Source organism: Pongo abelii, chromosome 4 (assembly GCF_028885655.2).
Source record: "Pongo abelii isolate AG06213 chromosome 4, NHGRI_mPonAbe1-v2.0_pri, whole genome shotgun sequence".
In the NCBI taxonomy this organism is placed as follows: Eukaryota; Metazoa; Chordata; class Mammalia; order Primates; family Hominidae; genus Pongo; species Pongo abelii.
The window spans coordinates 96,634,777-96,657,459 of NC_071989.2; the positions used below are offsets into that span (position 1 = coordinate 96,634,777).

The following is a 22,683-nucleotide window of genomic DNA, read 5'->3' on the forward strand; positions in this document are numbered from 1 at the left end:
ATCATAAAGATTTAGACAAAGAATAAGCTTTCTTATTAGTTTTATTGTTTTGTTTTGTCTTTTGGGTTTGTTTTGTTTTTAATGCCATGTTTATATTCTGTATATCTTATTGTTAATTAGGAGTGAACTGGTGGTATTAATTCTGCTCTTTTATAGTAGTTACCTTTTAACTTAACCCTTAGTGAAGGATCCCTGAAGTGTCCAAATAAGAGTACTTATGAATATTAAATAATTTTAAATTAATAAATTCTTTTAAAAGTGTAGATTTACATTTATATTTGAATTATTGTCTTTATTTCTCTTCTTAATTTACCATTTGCATGTGGTTCAGCATTCTTCCCATTCTCCCTAAAATCCAGTATCCTTAGAGAAAATGTTTCACTTCTTCAAGTGCTTGTAGACATGGAAGAAGGCCTCACCTTCTCCATGGCTGATGACTGAGAAGGCTGGTCTGACTTGGAAGAGGCTGTGTGGCCAACAGCCAATTGGCTGTATCACATGGTAACTGTTTGATTATGCATATGGTTTAAATCTCCCTTTGCCTCAGTTTCCTCATTTGTAAAATGTGGAACAAAATGTGCTACCCTCAAAACTTTGTTATAAGGATTAAATGAGCTATTCAGCATAAAGCACAGGGCTGGAAAAGTGATAAACTGCAGTAAAAATTAGCCATTCTTAATCTAATGCAAAGAATTTCCACTTCTATACCATTAAGTTCTTTATTCACCTATACTGGGGTTATCACAGCAGAAAGAAGTAGGTCATCTGAGAGGTGGGAATTGGTTCAGGATGAGATTTACCTTTGAAGAGGTAAAATGTTTTAAAATATCATGACTTAAGTGTACAGGTTGCCTTATTTCCGTTTCACTGACATCATGCCTCTAGGAATTTTTTTCTTTTTTGGGGGGATGCTTTATTATGCTTGTTAGCCACTTGGTTGCTGAAAAGGCACTGAAAACTCAGAGTCTATCCTCTTTTCACCCTGGTTGACCTTTGGAATGCTGTTGTCAGCCAAAATGACATTGATATCTTCGGTCTCCCCCTAGCCTGAATTCTTTAGGGCAGAGTCTGCTCAAATTGTCTCCTGATGTCATTCCAAATGTCTGATGGCCATCTATGGCAACTGGGTTGGGCAAAAGCCTGCTGGGAAGGCGTAGCCCACAGAATGCCTAATGGAGAGTTCTGTTCAAGAGGACCTAGAAGTAGTTCTGTTAGACATACGATCAATACTACAGCTGTGTTAGGGGACTGTACCATTTCTTGAAAAACAGAAGCATAGTTATTTTGCATTTTTGGTTCTAATAAAGTCCCACCTGAGATGTTTATGATTTATACTGATTTTATGATTAAGTATGTGTTACAGAAAAAAACAGACTTAGAGAATGTCAATAAAAATTTTACATCTGATATTCATGCTAACACTAGTTATTAAGTGAAGACCCCAAGTTAAGACAGAAGAGTTTAGAAAAGAAGGAAAAAAGCTACTGCATGGCAAAATGTACATTATTCTATCTTTCTAGGTATTTTTTCTTTTTCTTTCTTTTTTTTTTTTGTTGGAGTCTTGCTCTGTTGCCCAGGCTGGAGTGCAGTGGTGTGATCTTGGCTCACTGCAACCTCTGCCTCCCATAGAGATGGGGTTTCAACATGTTGGCCAGGTTGGTCTTGAACTCCTGACCTGAGGTAATCTGCTCGCTTTGGCCTCCCAAAGGGCTGGGATTACAGGCTTGAGCTACTGTACCCAGCCATTTCTAGGTAATTTTTTAAATGACTATGTTCTACTTATCTGGAGCTTATAAAATTATTTATAAAATATTTTATTTATAATCCTAAATTTTAAACCAAGCAATATAATAGAAAATGTTATGTTTTCAAGAAGGTAAGATCATGCATAGATCTATATGCTTTCAGTATGTAATTTTATAGAAATTCTGGAACAAGGAGGCACATAATCATATCAATATTCTAATTTCTTAGGAAGAAACAATTAATTTTCACTGGGAGGAAGTTTCTAAATTATTTTGTAATATGGTGAGAATTAAAAGTAAAACTCAATAAAACTTTTAAATTTAAGTCAATGATTAAAACCAGTTTGTTTCACCAAAGTACTGATTGAGTCAAAGACTCAAACCAAAGGCCAGATTTCCTATGGACTATTACTTATTTATTTATTTATACTAAATGTGTAGTTAAATCTTTTAAATCAATAATGTTCTTAGTCATAATACAATGATATCTGGAGTATATATGCAAAAATATTACTATCTTATTAGAATGTGGGTTGAAATGAATGTTTGAAGTACCTAACATTTAATGGCCACATACTATTTGTCAGACTGTATTAATTGCTTTATAAACTTTGTTTCCTTTTATTCAAAGAACAACCTTTTAGACATGTACTATTATTGTCCCCATTTTACAGATTTTACACACTAAAACTATGAGTGCTGACATGACCTGCCCAGGGCCACATAGTTCCTAAGTGCCAAACGACATAAAACCAATGTGTTTGTTTCCAATACTCTACCCTTAGCTATGATGCTATACTGCTTTCTTGTATTCGTAACGCTTGTTCACTTATAGGGATAATATAATAGATATTTTTGTCCCACCAGAAAATATTTCAGAAATACATATCTAAATGCATGTCATCCTCTTTAAGGTAGATACTTTAGAAGACTATTCATTTATTTCAGTAATGTTGTCTTTGCTCAAGTCTATTTAGAAATCTCCTCAGGGATTTGCTACACAGTCTTAAAACTGGCCTGATTGTTGGCAAATCTTTATCATTAAGGATGAATTTTTCCAAAAGTAAATGTAAGCCAAATGTAGTAAACAGGATGAGAACTAAGATTTGAGTATAAAGCATTAGATTATTTGATATTTGTCTCATAAACTGACACTAATTGAAGATATGAAAGAGGAATTTCAGAGGTATTTTTGATATGATTTTATAGCCTTTAAGGAGACAGTTTTGACAAGTAACACTCATAAAAGGTCTGGTAATTTTTTAAAAAGTCATTTTCACTAAATTAGTAGTTATAGATCATGTGTAAACAGCATGGGAAATGTTCTTTTCAAAGAGTATAAAATGGGCAGCGGAGGGTAACTAGGAAACTCTGGACCAGAATCCACGTTTAGACACTAAATAACTGTTTTGACCTTAATTTTCTAAATGCCCTTTTTGTAAAATGGGGAAGGTGGCAGGAACTACCCATGATAATGATTTTGCTGAGAGAAGCACATGAAATTGTACTTCTGTGGCCACTTAGTGCCTTGCATATGGAAAATTCTCAATAAATGTTAGCTATTATATACCATTTCACTTTCAAGAACTACCCCATATTCCTGGAAAATATCTCAATGTTGTAGTTATGTAATGATATTTTAAAAGATGTTTTCTTTTCTGTCAGTTTCATGCTTCCAAACAGTTATTTTATGTAAAGTATTTGATATATAAAGCAAATATAAACATATTTATGGTCGTATGTTTATTCAGTTAATATGTATTATACCAAAAAGTCTTACATGTGGGACTGCTAACTATATTATCCTTGTCAGTGTTCTATATAATATTGTCTTTAGATAAACTTTTTTGGGGTATTCTTATCAGATTTCATCAGACTTATGAAAGTAATGACATACCCATTTGCCCAGAATAATGCTCCAAGATTTTATTTTTTAGTTACCTCAGACATCTTCTAAATTGTTTATTCATTATATAATCTTAAATTTAAGGGAACTGAGCATAAATATGTTGAATTAGTGGCTTCCTATTAGATCCCAGTGAACTCCTCTTAAATCAAGGCTCTTATCTGTGTAGCATATGCACAGTTGTGATGTTGTGAAAGTTTGTCTTTACATCACTCTCTTCCTTATACTCACCTTCAGCAGGCCCTGCTTTCACTTTGGCATGCTCCACTCACCCAGCAGCAATTTTTACAATCAGTAATAGCTCTTTCACAAGTGCTTCTTTCTCCTCTGGGCCTTCCACTGATGCGACCTACAAAGTCTTTTCATCCCTCAGCCGCCCCTTTATGTCCCTGGAATTCTTTCCAACTATGTTCTATCAGAGGAGCCGGCCACTTCAGCCGCCTAATCCATGACACGGTATCATTGTGCAACCACTTTAAATGAACCTCTCTTCAAAAGTTTTCTGAAAAGAATTCATAATCCAAAGGAGTATCCATGCTTCCACAGATACCCTGCTGTGTTGGTCAGGAGGTGTTTTAGGGAGCACTTTCAGTATGTCTCAGGTCCCTCCCGCCAGCAGCCACTTCATTTGTCCACACAGATCTAAGCCTTGGATGCAAGCAAATGGGAAACCTGGCTCTTACTTGAGGAAGCAGTTTTGTTTTTGAAAATGTTGGGATTGGAAGATGAACTCTCTATCAGCAAAATATTACGATACTCCTTGAAAATTTATATCTTAAAAAATTGTACATTGCATTACCTGTTCCTCTGGTCTCTTTTTCTATTCCCTCTTTGCAATATGAGGCATGCAGCCACTGCGTGTCCCTTGTACCACAGTGACTATGTTGTCACTCAGACTTACCCTGCGTGCTCTCCCTTCTGCCCCACCAAAGCCACCAGAGGTGTAATTAGTGATTATTTATCCAGAAATGTCTTGAACAGGGTTTAAGAACTCTTTGAAGAGAATATGTACCACTTGTTGGATGAAAGAGAGAATTTGAAAGGGTTGGGGGGAGGTTTAGGGTCAGAGGGCAAATTTCATTCTACCTTCTATCTCCTCTTATTAAATCACAGATAAAGCATCTTCCTATGTGCAAAGACAGGGTAATAAACAAATATTTCCCAACTTAGTGTAGTCTTAAATCTGTAAATAAAGAGTATCCATATCAAATGGAATGCAATTTTATATTAAAAATCATCACTCAAGATTCAAAAGGAAGAAATAAGATTCTAAGTAAAAGATTTTGAACACTACTAAAGTAAGAAACATTCTACAACTTTCTTATTCCTTTTGACCCCTTAAGCAAAGGCTAAGTAGCTAGCCAACAGATTTCCTCCCAACTATTCCATTTAACTTCCTTTCTTCCTTCCATCTGTCATTCATTCATTCATTCTTTCCTTCCTTCCTTCCTTTGTCTTTTCTGCTTCCTCTCTTCATTTTCAGTTGTAAATTCTTTATTATCAGTTGTGAACTCAGTAAAGCTACACACACACACACACACACACACACACACACAACTGGTTATTAACAGGATTTTTCCTTTGCATTGGAAAGTTACATTTTCTGTTTCAGAACCATAGGGTATTATTCTTTTTTGATTTATCAGAATCACTTCAAAATAAAATATCTTCACTAAAGGAGCTTATTTCTAAACAATTGATGATGCATGTTATAGATAATATGGTCATAGAAAAACTTCTATGATTTTTTTTGTTATTAATCACTGTAATTACTCTTTGATTGCAATGATGATTAACTTACAATGAATAAGGTCTGTGCTTGTGTTGGTTATATAGTATTTGTGAAGGATTTATGTTCATGCATCCACACAGTCTCATCTCATCCTTACGTAGCCGTGAGATTCTAGTCTGTGTAGCCTATGGCCGCAAAATAAACTCACCCACAGGAGAATAAAGCCTATGGTTTCTCTCACATTATCAGTGGGCTATAACCTCTTAAACTCCGCAGGTCAGTGATGATTAATTGAGCATTCTAAAACTTGGTGAATGCGTATGCTCTACGCTCTCATACTTCCCATAATAAGCACTGTCTGTATTGTTTGAATGACTATCCTGAAGAGTTCACTCATGCCGTTTTATCACATTTCAAGCTGTATTATTTAGCATCTTAAACTTAAGAAAAACTTGAGAATGATTTTTTTTCTGGCTTTTCACTAGTATTCGATGACACTTATTTTCCAGTCTACATAAGATAATTAAAATAAATGAACTACTCAACACAGTAGTGTTTAATTATAGCAGACAATACATTTTAAAAGGTAAAGTCTATATTTGTGTGCATATGCTCCCTTTCATCTCTTGGAACTTGGGATCATTAAATGTTAGTTTTCTTGTTACTGTAGAGCAGGAGAACTGATCCTCCTCACAAAAGAGGGCTCCTTGTGAGGATGTTAACAGTCTAGCGCAAAGAACCAAAGTGCCTCAGAATCACCCAGGTGCATGTTAAAATGCAGATTCATGGGCCCCACCTCAGGCCCACTTAGCTGAAATCTCAGGAATCTGCATTATAACAGGCTCCTCAGGTGGTTCTTGCATAGCGCTTATTTGCATGCCACTGTCATAAGGTGAGGGGAAGCATAAGATCCACAGGTCCCTCTAATGCCATAACTTTTTTTTCTCTCTATTTGTTATTCACTCCTGTTCTCTCCACTAATGTTAACAAATTTTGTGGAACTTTTAAAGTCATGAGAACCTTTCAAGATAGTAAGATGAATCTTGATTCAAAATTGTAAACAAGAAAAAAAGACATGCCGCAAATATTCTGCCTGTTGAAATTAGAAAACCAGTTAAGCAATATGGAAACCTAATTATCTCAAATTTCTGTACAATTCTTCATCTTTACTTAATTGAGGGATAGCCATTATCTTTTCTTGGATGGAATCTGTTCATTGGGTCCTGATACCTCTGCAAAACCTGTAAAATGGGCTTCAGATCCAGGGACCTCTACCATTGCTGATAAGTGACTCCCAAACATTTTCATCCTTCAGTGACTGCCAGCTGCTGTGAGCTGGACTCCATGAAAATAGGACTGGCACTGGTCATAGTCACTTGAGGAATGTGGCTTCTCTGTAAAGAGATTTTCGATCAATGCAGATGTTCCTTGTGACCTCAGTAATCACCTCCATCTGCCAAGCAGTCATAAAGGGCCTGCACAACTTTGCCATCCTTGTCAACAGAGTGATCCATATCTTAGGTCTTTAACCTCTTTTGTATTAAGATTTTTAAAAAAATACATTAATCGTGTTTTAATTCTGTCCCCATGAACATAAAAATAGCAATAATAAATGATTATTACTATTGCAAAAGTATTGCTTTAGTTTACAAGTTTTCCTTAAAAATATTGAACTCCCCAGCTGTATTTATCCATTCTTTCAATCCATTTATTCATCATGCATAACCTAAATACCTATATGTAGCAGACATATTGTACTAGGATTCAGATATTTTTAACACTGTTTTTTGTTCTAATATTTTCCTGACATAAACAAATATATTATCATGCTGGCTTACTGCAGTGTGTGTGGAGAATATCTTTCTAAGTTTAAAAATTGTCCTGTCATTCTATAAAATTAAAAATATTAAATGACCATTCAGTACTTTTTTGTCAATTCAGCCTTATAGTGCATACTGAAAAGTTCAAAGCTTCGTGTCATAATATAATTTTGAGAATGAGACTTTTTGTATTATGTTACTAGGGTCCCCAAGTGGAAAAAATAAGGCCTGCTGCTCTGGAGTGTATTGGAAAGTGATTTTGTTTTCCCCACTGACTTCACAGGCTAGATACTGTGTCAGTTTTAATTACTTGGAATGCCTACATGGTGGGCTACTTATAGCAATAGGGATAGGATGGGGCCCAGTCATTGCAGACAGGAACCCACCAATAATGGTCCAGATTCCTTTTGAGACTTCCTCACACGAAACAGAGGAAATATCTTTCATTGGATAACTAAAACTTCCTTTCCTATGATTTGTACAAAATGGCCAAAAAGGCCCATCCATTCATTAGCCTCACAGAGGTTAAGTGACTTGTTTCCAGTCACAAAATGACTTTGCAGTGAAACAGAGAGTCTAACTCAAATCTTCCTACTTCTGCTCTGGTGCTCTTTGAAGAACACTCTTTAACTCTAATGAGGAAGCCTTTATGATTCTTCAAAAGCAGATAAGGGACAAGTCACTTATTTTCACTAAAACCCCTTTGGGATGTAGGGCAATGATTAAACTTGCTTGAAAGTCTTGTGATTTTGCACATTTTACTTTGACACTCCTATCTTTCAAATTGCTAGAAATGGATGCTATTTACTATTTTGCTTGCAATTGATTTGCATACTGTTATTACATATTGTTAAATGGTTTGTTGATTAATGACTAATGTTGATTTGGACTAAATGTAATGGAATAAGCAAATATATTTTCAAATTTAGATATACAATTTAGTTGCTAAATGGTGTTGTTAGTCATAAAAATGTCGATTATTTTAGATCAATCCCTTGCAGGGGAACCCTAGCCACAATTTCCTTCCATATTTTTTCTCAATATTTTAAGCTTTACCCCTTCTCTTTTTCTTATTAATTTACATGTCTGGGTTTTAAAGCTAACACTTCCTATAAGCAAGTACTGCTCCAAAGCCCAGGACTAAGGTAAATTCTTATAAATTCAGAATGTGGTAGATTTCAACTAAACAGTTTCTTTTCTGGAGATCCAGAAAACAAATATTTGGCTTGAATATTAATATTTTCATGACCTTGACCGGATCAATATATTGCACAAATATTATCAACAAATTATATAAATATACCATATTTACTAATATAATTAATAATTTTGAAATAAGATAGTTATATATACACACACACAAGCTAGTCAGTTGTTAAGTCAGTTATATGAACTATATAATGTATTATGCACTTGATATATACATATGCTTATGTGTTAGTATATTTTGTATTTTTAGTTACTCCCAATCTTAAAAAGCCCTATATTCCAACCTATATTTTTGATTTCTACATTTATCTTCTAAATATATGTATTACATTTGATTATTTTTTTATTTCTGCTATTTCATATACATTCATAAATATTTCCAGTTTGGAAATCCATTTAAGTGGTAAGACAAATAAAAAACTTTTGTACCATAGATGTTTTAGTACCTTTATAGTCTTTATATTTTTTAGAACTACATTTTAATATGCTGTGATAAAAATATGTATTTCTCTAACAAGGTAATAAGTTTGGTGACTGAAAAGGGTTCTTCAAAGGAATATAATTCACATTAATTTTCCATGTGATCATTGTTACTTATAGTTTACTAGTCAACATGTTTAAAGTCTAATTAGAAAAAAAATCACTGGATATTAAGTTGGGAAACAGACCCAAGTCTATATCTACATAAAGGTTACCACCTTGGTGACCTTTGGTAAATTTCATTTTTGTTCTTTGATTTTATTTTCTTTGAAAATGAGAAGCTGAAAGCTTTAAAGCTTTCTTCCCATAACTCTGAAATAGTTTACAGGCTCAAAAGAAAATATGACTAAAAGAAATGTGTGGGCATCATTACCTGGCTGCCCAGTATTTTCAGGGACACAGACTTGTAACATACTCTGAAAGTTCCTTTAAGGAAAATAATTCTGTAGATATGGACAGCAAGGGAAAAGGGATCAATAAGAAAAAGAAAGGGAAATGAGTTAATGACAAAGGAGGAATGGTAGGCCGTAGAAATGATTCCCCACTTACTTGTTTTTTATCTATAGTCTAGTTATTCCTATTTGAAAACCTACTGGCACCAGGTATTATCAACAGGGATGAGTAATATGTAATTTTTATCTTTACTGGGTTACATTTGGCACATGGACAGTTGACAGCTGTCAGTCAGGTGGCTGGTCAATGAGGAGATACATATAAAGCTGCCAAAATATTTTTGTTGCTTTAAATACTTACAAGTAAACCCTTTTAGCTGGAAATTTTGTTGCACTGAAATTAAATAGGCTGATATTTAAAATATAATTAATTGAAGTTAACTACTGGGAGAATCAAGATTTTCCCTATTAATATATAAAGTTAAATAACATGTTTTTCCAAGTGTCTTTCTGAAACAGGAAAACAATTATTCTCCACTGTAAATAAGCTGTCTGTAAGATAGGAAGATATCTTGCAAATAATGTTTAAAATGCATATGTTTTAATGTTAAATATTTAGAGCAGGTGTAAATCAATGCTACTTTAAACTCCAATATTTTATTAAAATAAACCATTCCCATACATTGAGGGAGTTGACATAGGTTTTTTTGTGACACAATGTTGAAGATTTATTAGAAAGGACAAACATAGCTGCATGGTGGACAAGAATTTACAGCTTCTCATAATGAAAATTAAAAAAATGGGATTTTAGATTAAGTCTACAATTCAGGCACAGCTAAAATGATAAATTTTAGTTATTTTGAAATATTTGAGCTATATCTAACATTATTTCCAATAGGTTCATTTATACTTAAATAATTGACAGAGTCATAAACAATAGTTTGGCAGAAGCTTTTGGTTTGCTTATACTTAATGACAATGTAATAATTATAGCCAATGGTAATGCATGTGAAAACTTAACAAATATAATTCTGAAGTTGACATAAGAACACATGTTGTTCAGTTTCACAGTAACTATCATCTTTAAAAGTAAATATTGTGATTGTTTAGGAATATAGTATTTAACAGACTAGAAAAATAAAAGTAAAATTTTCAAGTGCATGAAATACATACTAATTCTTTAAGAGACTAATGGAGTTATTCTAAAAATTTAGCGACTGTAGTTACTCAGGTGTCTGAATCAATATAATGAAACATAACGAAGCATGACAAAATATATATGAAAGTAGCAGCTTGAAATCGCAATAAATACATATATATTTTTAAATGTTTTAATCATTTGAAATATATATGTAACAATTTATAATAAAGAGTTTATTTGGGTTTTAATGTTTTAAAATATGGGTTCATTAAAATGTTTGTGGGTAACGTTATGTTTTTAAAATATTAGATATTTTGTTTGGGTGGAGTATTTCTGATAATTTTTTAAACCACAAATATTTCATAATTTTCAACAGTAATTACTACAGTTTAAAAGAGTATGTTAGTTATACATTTGTGGCATATCCATGTCATCACTGATTTAAAAATTATTTCAGGTACAGTGGTCATTAAAAAAGTCAGACCTTATTTTTTTTCCACTATACAATCGTGTTAAGGATGTAGATTGAAAGTTATTTATGGGATCATCAGAATAAAACAATTGCCTCATAGTATTAGTAATTATATTGGTAGGAGTCTTTTCTTTCTTAAGCACCAAATCTACCCCCCACAGCCCAGAAAATTGATTTTATCCATAATAATTTATAGCATTCTTCATCAATGTATACTGTTGTTTCTTTTAAATTCATTAGCCCATGTTGCTTGTGAATATGGAATTTGGTTATTAAAATGGTTTCATATGTTTACTATGTATAGGCTCTAGCTTTGAGCTGCTTACTTGCTTAAAGAAATGTTTTCAATTTACTATAATACAACAATTTGTAGAGAAATGCTGTGAAGCATAGTTAAAAGAATGAATCCCTGAAATAGAATCACTTTTTAAAAATATGTCCTAACATGTGGTCTCATTTTTTCATGTTTTGCATTAATTAAAATCCTATTCTGAAAAAAATATTTTTGCCTAAACTTTTGAATTCACAAAATAAAAATAAAAAATACATAAATATACTAATTTTGGAAATCAGTGATGTAAAAACATGCTTTAATACTGTCTTGGTTGTTAATTTCAAAGATTTTTCTCAAAAGACACTCTTTGTAAAGTAATGAGAAAATATTGCCACTTTTAATTATTAAATAATATTTACTATAATACAATTTACTTTAATTATTAAACATGCAATATATTTTAAATTATTTAATTATACATGCAATATATGTTTTAAAAATGTATTAAAATAAAGTTAATTGCATGTTCTCTCTAATCGTGTTCTTGTAGCGTGCACACATTTTAAAAAACCCAGTACATGTAATTTTTGAAAACAGTGTGTACCATTACACCTTTTTATTTGGGAGATTTATTAGAAAATAACTTTTTATTCAGAAAAGATTATGACAGAATTAGATAAAAAGACTAAAATGTGTGTGAAATCATGTAATATTATAAATGTAATTAACTCTTCATCTTCCAAATATTGAAAACAGTAATGAAAGAGACCAATATTTAAAAATAGAATCTTTTTTTAAACCTAAAAAAAAAACTGAAAAATTGTTATATGCTAACAGCTTTACTTTCACACAAGGCAAACCCACTGTTGAGTGAGTTGGCTCTGATTCCAATGGTCTCATCAACTTTGTGAACACAGGCACCTCAGTGGTGCCTCTTTCAAGACAACAAAATTAACTTTTAGAGATTAAAAAATATATTTTGGCAATTGAAACTCACCAGTGCCTTTCTGCTTCTCCAGGAAGTTGTACCCGTCAGCACCTGCTGAGGGCTTTGTTGTCCAAACCCTGACAGGTAAAAAAATTCCTGCAGAATAAAGCCAGACCAGCTGGCTTTGAAGAGAAACCCCCCAGTTTGGGCTGCGTTTGCCTCCTCTCCTTTTCTATGAAGACCGAGGCTTTGCCCCCTTGATCGTCAAGCCGTGAGATGCGTGATCTCTCTGCACAAGTGTCTGGCAGGCCGAGGTGCACCTGTTTCTGTCACTCTGGAGTAAATTTAGCTGTAAAGGTATCACTGACAACCAGACCTTTGTCAGTGCTGGCAAAAGAACACAGAATTGCTTCCCTCCCCTCCCCCCCTCCCGACCCCCTATGCTGCTAGTTCCAATGGAAAATATCCAATCGGAAGTCTATCCAAAAATCATTCCTAAAAAATGAAATTGCTTTCATATGGTATAAAAAAGTAAGTTTCCTCATTTCAAGCAGATTTTAAAATTACATTTCCAAGAATAATCTTGGAACAAGACAAGTTTTCGTTCAATTAATTGTGGCTGGAAACTTTTTAATGGAAACATAGCACATACTTACTTCATTTCAGGTTATTAAATTGTGTTAAGCATAAAAGTTATTTGCCATTCTTTGCTGCAGCTCATTTGTTCTTTTCGATTCTAAGAAATATTAGAAGGTTAAATAACTTATCACATAGGAGGGATTATTCATACTACCAAAATTAGAATGTGTGTAGTTCTGAGGGACTGAATGTCAAAATTGTAGGCTCATAGCACTAAAACTGTTGGGAATCTAGGATGCCACTGGAACATGTAAAATGGCAGCTAAGGTCTATGGAAACCCTGCATGTTTAGAAACTGGCTAAAGCTTGAGTTCTCTTATCTTTTGGTTAAGGTAAGGACATTTATCATTTACGTGAATGTTTTAGACTAATTTCTTTATTAGTGGTTTGAGAAATATTCCTTTTGAGGAAAATAGAGAGGCAGGCAATATTCATTAATATGTCTGACATAAATAAAATAGTCAAGATATATAAAGCAGCCCAAGGAGTAACATCCTTAGCCAAAGCATTCTGAGCTTCTGCCTTAATAATTATGATTTCTTAAGTGGAGTTAAAAAGAGTTGTACAGAGTACCTGTTCTACCATATTGTTGCTGTTTACAGCAGTTGGGTGTGATGGGAAAAGGAAAGCTGGGTCAAAATAAAAAATGCTTTGTAAAATAAACAAAGTTCCTATTTACTTACTATGTATAAACAGCCACTCACCAAGCCTCGTTTCTCCACAGGGCACCACTTTAAGATAAAAACATAGACCTGAATGGCATCATCCAGTATCCAAGGAAACCACGTAAGTACCTCTCTCACTGTGTACTTCTGTTATTCAGATCTTAAAAGCTAGCTGAGTACTGAATAAGTGAGTGTTTTTATTTAATAATTATAAGGGAGGTGCTTTTTAGGAGCCTGCTAAAAAGAAACAGGTTCTTTATTGTTATGTGCGTCATAACAAAACTCTCATGTTTTCATCATATTTCATAAAATTATGTGCTTAGTCCCACTCTCTCCATCAATTCTCATTCTTAGGTACAAAATAGCTACTCAAAGTCCTAATGAATTGGAAGTTTCAAACTTTTCCAAGACCCAAACAATGTTTCAGAGTCCTTGTGCCGGGAGTACTTTCTTAACTGTAGTTAAGCTTGTTAAATTTTAAAAATTAAGAAAAAATTCCTTGGAAAATAATGGTTTATTGGTAAACATGTATGGCAATTTATTTGGCTGTAGGCTTGCTTGAAGAGTGAGCAAGTGAGCAAAGAGACAAGATTACATGTTTAAACCAAGAAAAGAATCTTGAAAGTAAGTGTAATGACCAAGATGCAAAAATCTGTTGGGGAAATGGTTGGGAGGTTGGCAAATTATTTTCTTTCTCCCCTCCCCACAAACTAATGTACATTTCTGCAGCTAATATCAAGGTTTTAATTCATGTTCAGGAGCTATGAAATCTACTGTGGAAATTTAGTTTCTAAACAACATGCTACTCTGGAGAAAGACATTCCTGAAATATTTGAAATTTCTGCTATTTCCTTACTTCGACTTTTTTTTTTGTATCTGTACTATCTCCTTTCAAAATTAAATTATTTTCAATATGAAATGATTATTCATTATTGTTTATATACCTTTTCACGAAAATACTTAACATTTTCTATATACTCATGTAATTATAGACCTCGTTTTTTACCTTCTAAATTCACTATATGATTTACCTACTCTTTAAATACAGACATATTACTTTTCATCGAGGGTGGTTTCAGAGTTTTTCATATATGTATTTTTTTGCTTTTGTCACTCGTGTGTATTTCTACTTTTCCTCTGCTTTTCTTCTGCAGCATGGCTCCTTGCTAAGCATAAGTGGTAGAGATTATCTCACAGTTTCTCTGAAGAATTAGAGAGGTCCTTCATGTTCAATAACTAACTGCAGGAGCATTTCACTTTATCACATAATTATGTCCAATTCTATTGTTTATGCATTTTCATATTTCTGCCTTTTAATATATGTTACCAAACGCATATTTCTGAATTGAGAAAAGTTGTGTCAGACTAAGGAATTCGCTGGAACTTTGGAAGGGCCTCCTCACCCAATAGGAAGACCTGGCTAGGAATTTAATTTTTTATGTAACTCACAAACTTCACAAGTGTGGAAGTGCTACCAAGCTCCACTCAAAGTGGAGTTTGAGGCCAGAAGTGGGATTTCCTTGCTGCATAATAAAAGTGGGCTTTTGCTGAGTAAAGTTGGAAGCCGAGAGGGCTCAGAATAGATGTTTATAAAGAAAGAAAATGCTAATTGAAGGGGAAGACCAAGTAATGTTATAATTCACTATCTTGAGAAATGGAATATTTTGAAATTCATTCTCTTTGTAATACAAGGGAAATGAAAATCTATAGTACAATGCTCATGGCAAAATTTTAACTGTTTACATTAAAATATAAATTTTTCCGGAAAACAAATTTAAATTTGACATATTTAATGAAACCTCCTATAACAAAAGGAAAATTGCTATAGAAATAAATGTGTATATATATATACACACACACATTTATGTATATATTTGAGATTTTCCATTCATCAGTAGTAGCCTCTCTAATGTAGACCAACTTTGTTTAGTAGAACTTTCTGTGATAATGGACATGTTCCATAGCTGCACCGTTCAATATGGTACTCAGTAGCCATATGTGGCTATTGAGTACTTGAAACATGGCTAGTGCAACAGAGAAACTTAATTTTGAATTTTATTTACATTTAATTAATTTAAATATAAATAGCCCACATGAAACTAGTGGCTACCATATAAACAACCTAGCTCTGGTCTAGATCACTTAGAAATGTGGGGAGAGTCAAATATGTATAGATTTGATATCACTATCAGTTATTTCTTGTCTGTATCAACCACCATGGACCATAACGGAAATCATTAATTCCTGAAGAAGTGTGCTCCAACATTAATTTAGCAGGATTTTGAGAAATACTGTCATGTGATAGGACAAATTGTAAAGAGTACTATTTTGTTTTCATCAGAAATTAAATACCCTCTTGCAGAGATTTTCCATTTCTTTTGGTATTCTGTCATACAATATAATTTTTTATGTTTACTTTAATATTTGAATTATTACAGTAGAATTTCTTTATGATACTTTCTCAGAGATGTATGCTTTTCATATGGTCGATAGGAAGACATTGTAAAATTACTTTATAAGCCTGGGACAGCAACTTTTAAAGTGGCCTTTGTAAACAAGACTACATGAAAAAGATAAATACACTAATGAAAATTCTAACTATGGGGACAAATATTTTTAAAAGTTTAGTTATAATTGGCTGGGTGTCATGGCTCATGACTGTAATCCCAGAACTTTGGGAGGCCAAGGTGAGTGGATCATCTGAGGTCAGGAGTTCAAGACCAGCCTGACCAACATGATGAAACCCTGTCTCTACTAAAAATACAAAATTAGCCGGGTGTGGTGGCAGGCGCCTGTAATCCTAGCTACTTGGGAGGCTGAGGCAAGAGAATCGCTTGAACCCGGGAGGTGGAGGTTCCAGTGAGCTGGGACCACACCATTGCACTCCAGCCTGGGCAACAAGAGTGAAACTCCATCTCAAAAAATAAATAAATAAATAAATAAAATAAAAATAAAAAAAGAAAAAGTTTTCTTACAAGTTCTGCAATGCAACTTGGCAATACAACTTGGCAAATAATTCCAAAAATGTAATCGGCTTCAAAAAGTGCTCCCTAGCCTTGTTTCTCCAAAAGCTGATTCTGCTTTCAAAGCACACATCAGAGTTTAAATCTCCCATGACTTTTTCAGGCGTTTAGTGGAAATGATCATTAGGATTTCTGATGATACTTTTATAATAATGCTAGATAGTAATATTATAGATAGGATAATTGCCTATAAAATAATATTAAAAATTTTAAATTTGTATAGATTTTAAAAATTAGTAAATTCATATCTTCAATGCTGATTATTTGTAGGACATTGAACCTAGAGACTCTGGGAAATATATTTTTATTTTATTTTATTTATTTATTTATTTATTTTTTGAAATTAATTTTACAGTTGTTTATTTGGGATCTTGTAATTTCAAATGAATTTTACAGTTGTTTATTTGGGATCGTTAGGCACATGAGAGAAAAACAGTAGCTCTGGGGTTTTTTGCAGAGGTAGATTGCTTCTGTTTTTCATGGGCCCATCCTCTGAGTGTTTTTTTTTTTTTTTTTTTTATTATTATTATTATTACTATTATACTTTAGGCTCTATGGTACATGTGCACAACGTGCAGGTAAGTTACATAGGTATACATGTGCCATGCTGGTGCGCTGCACCCACCAACTCGTCATCTAGCATTAGGTATATCTCCCAATGCTATCCCTCCCCCCTCCCCCCACCCCACAACAGTCCCCAAAGTGTGATGTTCCCCTTCCTGTGTCCACGTGTTCTCATTGTTCAATTCCCACCTATGAGTGAGAATATGCGGTGTTTGGTTTTTTGTTCTTGCGATAGTTTACTGAGAATGATGATTTCCAATTTCATCCATGTCCCTACAAAGGACATGAACTCATCATTTTTCATGGCTGCATAGTATTCCATGGTGTATATGTGCCACATTTTCTTAATCCAGTCTATCATTGTTGGACATTTGGGTTGGTTCCAAGTCTTTGCTATTGTGAATAATGCCGCAATAAACATACGTGTGCATGTGTCTTTATAGCAGCATGATTTATAGTCCTTTGGGTATATACCCAGTAATGGGATGGCTGGGTCAAATGGAATTTCTAGTTCTAGATCCCTGAGGAATCGCCACACTGACTTCCACAAGGGTTGAACTAGTTTACAGTCCCACCAACAGTGTAAAAGTGTTCCTATTTCTCCACATCCTCTCCAGCACCTGTTGTTTCCTGACTTTTTAATGATTGCCATTCTAACTGGTGTGAGATGGTATCTCATTGTGGTTTTGATTTGCATTTCTCCGATGGCCAGTGATGGTGAGCATTTTTTCATGGTTTTTTGGCTGCATAAATGTCTTCTTTTGAGAAGTGTCTGTTCATGTCCTTCGCCCACTTTTTGATGGGGTTGTTTTTTTCTTGTAAATTTGTTTGAGTTCATTGTAGATTCTGGATATTAGCCCTTTGTCACATGAGTAGGTTGTGAAAATTTTCTCCCATTTTGTAGGTTGCGTGTTCACTCTGATGGTAGTTTCCTTTGCTGTGCAGAAGCTCTTGAGTTTAATTAGATCCCATTTGTCAATTTTGGCTTTTGTTGCCATTGCTTTTGGTGTTTTAGACATGAAGTCCTTGCCCATGCCTATGTCCTGAATGGTAATGCCTAGGTTTTCTTCTAGGGTTTTTATGGTTTTAGGTCTAACATTTAAGTCTTTAATCCATCTTGAATTGATTTTTGTATAAGGTGTAAGGAAGGGATCCAGTTTCAGCTTTCTACATATGGCTAGCCAGTTTTCCCAGCACCATTTATTACATAGGGAATCCTTTCCCCATTTCTTGTTTTTCTCAGGTTTGTCAAAGATCAGATAGTTGTAGATATGTGGCGGTATTTCTGAGGGCTCTGTTCTGTTCCATTGATCTATATCTCTGTTTTGGTACCAGTACCATGCTGTTTTGGTTACTGTAGCCTTGTACTATAGTTTGAAGTCAGGTAGTGTGATGCCTCCAGCTTTGTTCTTTTGGCTTAGGATTGACTTGGCGATGCGGGCTCTTTTTTGGTTTCATATGAACTTTAAAGTAGTTTTTTCCAATTCTGTGAAGAAAGTCATTGGTAACTTGATGGGGATGGCATTGAATCTGTAAATTACCTTGGGAAGGATGGCCATTTTCATGATATTGATTCTTCCTACCCATGAGCATGGAATGTTCTTCCATTTGTTTGTATCCTCTTTTATTTCCTTGAGCAGTGGTTTGTAGTTCTCCTTGAAGAGGTCCTTCACATCCCTTGTAAGTTGGATTCCTAGGTATTTTATTCTCTTTGAAGCAATTGTGAATGGGAGTTCACTCATGATTTGGCTATCTGTTTGTCTGTTATTGATGTATAAGAATGCTTGTGATTTTTATACACTGATTTTGTATCCTGAGACTTTGCTGAAGTTGCTTATCAGCTTAAGGAGATTTTGGGCTGAGACAATGGGGTTTTCTTTTTTTTTTTTTTTATTTTTTTTTTATTTTTTTTATTTTTTATTTTTTTCTTTTATTATTATTATTATTATTATTATTATTATTATTATACTTTAGGTTTTATGGTACATGTGCGCAATGTGCAGGTAAGTTACATATGTATACATGTGCCATGCTGGTGCGCTGCACCCACCAACTCGTCATCTAGCATTAGGTATATCTCCCAATGCCATCCCTCCCCCCTCCCCCCACCCCACAACAGTCCCCGAAGTGTGATGTTCCCCTTCCTGTGTCCATGTGTTCTCAGACAATGGGGTTTTCTAGATATACTATCATGTCATCTGCAAACAGGGACAATTTGACTTCCTCTTTTCCTAATTGAATACCCTTGATTTCCTTCTCTTGCCTAATTGCCCTGGCCAGAACTTCCAACACTATGTTGAATAGAAGTGGTGAGAGAGGGCATCCCTGTCTTGTGCCAGTTTTCAAAGGGAATGCTTCCAGTTTTTGCCCTTTCAGTATGATATTGGCTGTGGCTTTGTCATAAATAGCTCTTATTATTTTGAGATACGTCCCATCAATACCTAATTTATTGAGAGTTTTTAGCATGAAGCGTTGTTGAATTTTGTCAAAGGCCTTTTCTGCATCTATTGAGATAATCATGTGGTTTTTGTCTTTGGTTCTGTTTATATGCTGGATTACATTTATTGATTTGTGTATATTGAACCAGCCTTGCATCCCAGGGATGAAGCCCACTTGATCATGGTGGATAAGCTTTTTGATGTGCTGCTGGATTCTGTTTGCCAGTATTTTATTGAGGATTTTTGCATCAATGTTCATCAAGGATATTGGTCTAAAATTCTCTTTTTTGGTTGTGTCTCTGCCAGGCTTTGGTATCAGGATGATGCTGGCCTCATAAAATTAGTTAGGGAGGATTCCCTCTTTTTCTATTGATTGGAATAGTTTCAGAAGGAATGGTACCAGCTCCTCCTTGTACCTCTGGTAGAATTCGGCTGTGAACCCATCTGGTCCTGGACTTTTTTTGGTTGGTAAGCTATTGATTATTGCCACAATTTCAGCTCCTGTTATTGGTCTATTCAGAGATTCAACTTCTTCCTGGTTTAGTCTTGGGAGGGTGTATGTGTTGAGGAATTTATCCATTTCTTCTAGATTTTCTAGTTTATTTGCGTAGAGGTGTTTGTAATATTCTCTGATGGTAGTTTGTATTTCTGTGGGATCGGTGGTGATATCCCCTTTATCATTTTTTATTGCATCTATTTGATTCTTCTCTCTTTTTTTCTTTATTAATCTTGCTAGCGGTCTATCAATTTTGTTGATCCTTTCAAAAAACCAGCTCCTGGATTCATTGATTTTTTGAAGGGTTTTTTGTGTCTCTATTTCCTTCAGTTCTGCTCTGATTTTAGTTATTTCTTGCCTTCGGCTAGCTTTTGAATGTGTTTGCTCTTGCTTTTCTAGTTCTTTTAATTGTGATGTTAGGGTGTCAATTTTGGATCTTTCCTGCTTTCTCTTGTGGGCATTTAGTGCTATAAATTTCCCTCTACACACTGCTTTGAATGCATCCCAGAGATTCTGGTATATTGTGTCTTGGTTCTCGTTGGTTTCAAAGAACATCTTTATTTCTGCCTTCATTTCGTTGTGTACCCAGTAGTCATTCAGGAGCAGGTTGTTCAGTTTCCATGTAGTTGAGCGGTTTTGAGTGAGATTCTTAATCCTGAGTTCTAGCTTGATTGCACTGTGATCTGAGAGATAGTTTGTTATAATTTCTGTTCTTTTACATTTATTGAGGAGAGCTTTACTTCCAAGTATATGGTCAATTTTGGAATAGGTGTGGTGTGGTGCTGAAAAAAATGTATATTCTGTTGATTTGGGGTGGAGAGTTCTGTAGATGTATATTAGGTCCGCTTGGTGCAGAGCTGAGTTCAATTCCTGGGTATCCTTGTTGATTTTCTGTCTCGTTGATCTGTCTAATGTTGACAGTGGGGTGTTAAAGTCTCCCATTATTAATGTTTGGGAGTCTAAGTCTCTTTGTAGGTCACTCAGGACTTGCTTTATGAATCTGGGTGCTCCTGTATTGGGTGCATATATATTTAGGATAGTTAGGTCTTCTTGTTGAATTAATCCCTTTACCATTATGTAATGGCCTTCTTTGTCTCTTTTGATCTTTGTTGGTTTAAAGTCTGTTTTATCAGAGACTAGGATTGCAACCTCTGCCTTTTTTTGTTTTCCATTTGCTTGGTAGATCTTCCTCCATCCTTTTATTCTGAGCCTATGTGTGTCTCTGCACGTGAGATGGGTTTCCTGAATACAGCACACTGATGGGTCTTGAGTCTTTATCCAATTTGCCAGTCTGTGTCTTTTAATTGGAGCATTTAGTCCATTTACATTTAAACTTAATATTGTTATGTGTGAATCTGATCCTGTCATTATGATGTTAGCTGGTTATTTTGCTCGTTAGTTGATGCAGTCTCTTCCTAGTCTCGATGGTCTTTACATTTCGGTATGATTTTGCAGTGGCTGGTACCGGTTGTGCCTTTCCATGTTTAGCACTTCCTTCAGGAGCTCTTTTAGGGCAGGCCTGGTGGTGACAAAATCTCTCAGCATTTGCCTGTCTGTAAAGTATTTTATTTCTCCTTCACTTATGAAGCTTAGTTTGGCTGGATATGAAATTCTGGGTTGAAAATTCTTGTCTTTAAGAATGTTGAATATTGGCCCCCACTCTCTTCTGGCTTGTAGGGTTTCTGCCGAGAGATCCGCTGTTAGTCTGATGGGCTTCCCTTTGATGGTAACCCGACCTTTCTCTCTGGCTGCCCTTAACATTTTTTCCTTCATTTCAACTTTGGTGAATCTGACAATTATGTGTCTTGGAGTTGCTCTTCTCGAGGAGTATCTTTGTGGCGTTCTCTGTATTTCCTGAATCTGAATGTTGGCCTGCCTTGCTAGATTGGGGAAGTTCTCCTGGATAATATCCTGCAGAGTGCTTTCCAACTTGTTTCCATTCTCCCCGTCACTTTCAGGTACACCAATCAGACGTAGATTTGGTCTTTTCACATAGTCCCACATTTCTTGGAGGCTTTGCTCGTTTCTTTTTATTCTTTTTTCTCTAAACTTCCCTTCTCGCTTCATTTCATTCATTTCATCTTCCAGGGCTGATACCCTTTCTTCCATTTGATCGCATCGGCTCCTGAGGCTTCTGCATTCTTCACGTAGTTCTCGAGCCTTGGTTTTCAGCTCCATCAGCTCCTTTAAGCACTTCTCTGTATTGGTTATTCTAGTTATACATTCTTCTAAATTTTTTTCAAAGTTTTCAACTTCTTTGCCTTTGGTTTGAATATCCTCCCGTAGCTCGGAGTAATTTGATCGTCTGAAGCCTTCTTCTCTCAGCTCGTCAAAGTCATTCTCCGTCCAGCTTTGTTTCGTTGCTGGTGAGGAACTGCGTTCCTTTGGAGGAGGAGAGGTACTCTGCTTTTTAGAGTTTCCAGTTTTTCTGCTCTGTTTTTTCCCCGTCTTTGTGGTTTTATCTACTTTTGGTCTTTGATGATGGTGATGTACAGATGGGTTTTTGGTGTGGATGTCCTTTCTGTTAGTTTTCCTTCTAACAGACAGGACCCTCAGCTGCAGGTCTGTTGGAGTACCTGGCCGGCCGTGTGAGGTGTCAGTCTGCCCCTGCTGGGGGGTGCCTCCCAGTTAGGCTGCTCGGGGGTCAGGGGTCAGGGACCCACTTGAGGAGGCAGTCAGCCCGTTCTCAGATCTCCAGCTGCGTGCTGGGAGAACCACTGCTCTCCTCAAAGCTGTCAGACAGGGACATTTAAGTCTGC

The 22,683-nt window shown here is 35.1% G+C and overlaps 1 protein-coding gene across 1 annotated transcript in view; it reads left to right on the forward strand.

Annotated features, from left to right (window-relative positions):
* LOC103890671 (uncharacterized) overlaps nt 1–22,683 on the forward strand; it is a 98,193-nt gene that overhangs the window by 8,952 nt on the left and 66,558 nt on the right. The window contains exon 2 of the mRNA XM_063724584.1: nt 13,463–13,524. Coding sequence (XP_063580654.1) covers nt 13,463–13,488 — 26 coding nt within the window. The 3' untranslated portion in view covers nt 13,489–13,524. The remainder of the gene's footprint in view (nt 1–13,462; nt 13,525–22,683) is intronic.